General features: G+C 51.4%; 1 protein-coding gene across 1 annotated transcript; it reads right to left on the bottom strand.

The window, feature by feature from the left end:
* Nucleotides 1-364: 364 nt before the first annotated feature.
* Nucleotides 365-1,948, bottom strand: LOC111201706. Its single transcript, XM_048755810.1, has 2 exons — nt 1,877-1,948; nt 365-1,813 (listed from the first exon to the last, which is right to left on the bottom strand). Exons 1-2 carry the CDS (start codon nt 1,946-1,948, stop codon nt 365-367), a joined length of 1,521 nt encoding a protein of 506 aa, XP_048611767.1.
* Nucleotides 1,949-2,296: the final 348 nt, after the last annotated feature.

The following is a 2,296-nucleotide window of genomic DNA, read 5'->3' as shown; positions in this document are numbered from 1 at the left end:
AGTCGGTATACTCCGGGTTTGACGACTTTGATGATTTTATAAGGTCCCTCCCACCTGGCGCCGAGTTTACCGGCGTTTAGCTCCTTAGTGTTTTCAAACACCTTGCGCATGACGAGGTCACCTAGTTCCAGAGGTCGGGCACGAACCCTTTTGTTGTAGTAACTCTCGATCTGGTGTTGATAGTTCTGGATGCGCAGCAGAGCTTGATCTCGTCGTTCTTCTATCTCATCAAGGGCGTCGAGTAGCATTTCCTTGTTGAGTTCGACGTATTGAGGCATCTTGGAGCGTCGAGGCTTGAAACATTGACTTCAGCGGGAGCCATGGCTTCTACACCGTAGGCGAGGGAGAAAGGTGTCGATTTAGTCTATCCTCGCGACGTTGTGAGATGGCTCCATAGGACCCCATCGAGCTCGTCGGCCCAGTGACCCTTTTTCAGATCCAGGCGCTTTTTAACGCCATCGATGATGAGTTTATTGGAGGATTCTGCCTGGCCATTATCTTGCGGGTAATGAGGAGTGGAGGGGCTTAGTCGAATGTTCCATCTGCCACAGAACTCCTTGAAGTTGCCTGACATGAACTGCGATCCGTTATCGGTAACGATCTCATAAGGTAAACCGTGGCGGCAAATAATATTTTTCCAGACGAAACCGCGGACTTCTTTGTCCGTGACTTGAGCGTATGCTTCAGCTTCGATCCATTTGGTAAAGTAGTCGGTGAGGACGAGGATGAAGCGTCTTTGGCGGGAACATGGAAGTGGTCCAATGATGTCCATTGCCCATCGCATGAACAGGTATGGAGCGGTGGTTGTTCGTAACATTTTGGTTGGACAATGGATACTAGGTGCGTGCCGTTGGCACTTGTCGCAGCTTCTCGCGTAAGACTCGCAATCTGCGTTCATTGTTGGCCAGAAGAAGCCCAAGCTCCTTACTTTGATTGCTAATGCACGTCCGCCCGAATGATTTCCGCCAGCGCCTTCGTGCGTCTCTGCCATAACCCTTGCTGTCTCGTCGCCATGAATGCATTTTAGGAGTACTTTACTCGCGGTCCAGCGGTGTAGTTCATCGTCAAGAACGACGTAATGGGCGCTGCGTGTTTTTAGTCGGCGAGCTTCCCATTTGTCGTTTGGGAGTTCTCCCTTCGAGTGGTAGTCGATAAACTCAGTTCTCCAATCAGGACCAAATCCGTCGTCATCTGGAGTAGCGGGTTCGATGATCGGGGCAACGAGGGTTTGGTCGATAGGAATATTGATGCTTGGTTTCTCGATACGATGTATCGGGATGGTTCGTTTAACTTGATCACGAAGCTTGCTGCCAAGGGCCGCAAGGGCGTCGGCGCAGACGTTTTCGCCTCTGGGAACTTTGATGAGTTCGAAGAACTCGAACTCTGCTGTCAGGCTTTGCACTATTTTGAGATAGGCATCCATTCGGTCGTTGCGGGCATCGTAGTCGCCGCTGAACTGACTGGCGACTAATTGAGAGTCGCAATAGGCGCTTAGTTGTTTAGCTTTTACGGCTTTTGCTAAGCGGAGTCCGGCGATCAGAGATTCGTATTCTGCTTCGTTGTTTGACGCGGGAAAGCCAAAGCTAAAAGACTGCCTGATTAGCTCTCCGGTCGGGGACTGTAGTTGGACTCCAGCTCCTGCTCCCTTGTTGGTCGATGATCCATCGACGTGAAGCGTCCAGTTTGAACTTGGGAGTATAAGATCTTGTTCCAATTTTGGGGCCAACTCGACCAGGAAGTCCGCGAGGACTTGGGACTTCGCTGCTGTACGGTTCTTGTAGGTAATATCGAGCTCGCCGAGCTCGATGGCCCACTAGTCGAAGAGAGAGATGCCGCGGTAGACAAACTAATCAGAGAGAGGCAACGCTTGAGGGACTCCTGGGGTTTGGAGGTTACTCGTGAGAGGGAAAGAGTCGAGGCTGCTATGGCTGAGAAGGCAAGTCGCCATTTTGATCGCGTGCGCGACCATTTTACTCGTCTGTAGGCTTTTGAGAAGGCGAAGAACCTGTATGGTCAAGCTTCGGGAACGAAGAAGTGCCTCGAGGTTATAAAGGCAAGTGGGACGGAGATCCCCCAAGAAATGATCGATCTCTTTGCTGAGCAGGAGAAACTTTACGAGGCGGAGGTTATGAAGCTCCGAGTAGAGCCGCTGTCCGATAGTGACCTTACATTTTTTCCGCTGGTCCTTCCTTCTCGTTTCGCCGAGGACCGGTTCAGAACGTCATTCGATCCCTATGGGTCGAACGTAAATTTGATCGGGCCAGAGACGGCTTCTCGGCTCGTTACCTCGCTCGAA

Source organism: Brassica napus, chromosome C4, assembly GCF_020379485.1.
Source record: "Brassica napus cultivar Da-Ae chromosome C4, Da-Ae, whole genome shotgun sequence".
Classification (NCBI taxonomy): Eukaryota; Viridiplantae; Streptophyta; class Magnoliopsida; order Brassicales; family Brassicaceae; genus Brassica; species Brassica napus.
This window is presented reverse-complemented; position numbering and strand designations above follow the sequence as displayed.

Excerpts from the sequence above, each read along its gene's own strand:
- LOC111201706 (XM_048755810.1), bottom strand. The coding sequence starts at position 1,948 with ATGGCGACTTGCCTTCTCAGCCATAGCAGCCTCGACTCTTTCCCTCTC. Across the intron at positions 1,814-1,876 it reads GTAACCTCCAAACCCCAGGA|TGGGCCATCGAGCTCGGCGA; the intron begins GTCCCTCAAGCG and ends CTCTTCGACTAG.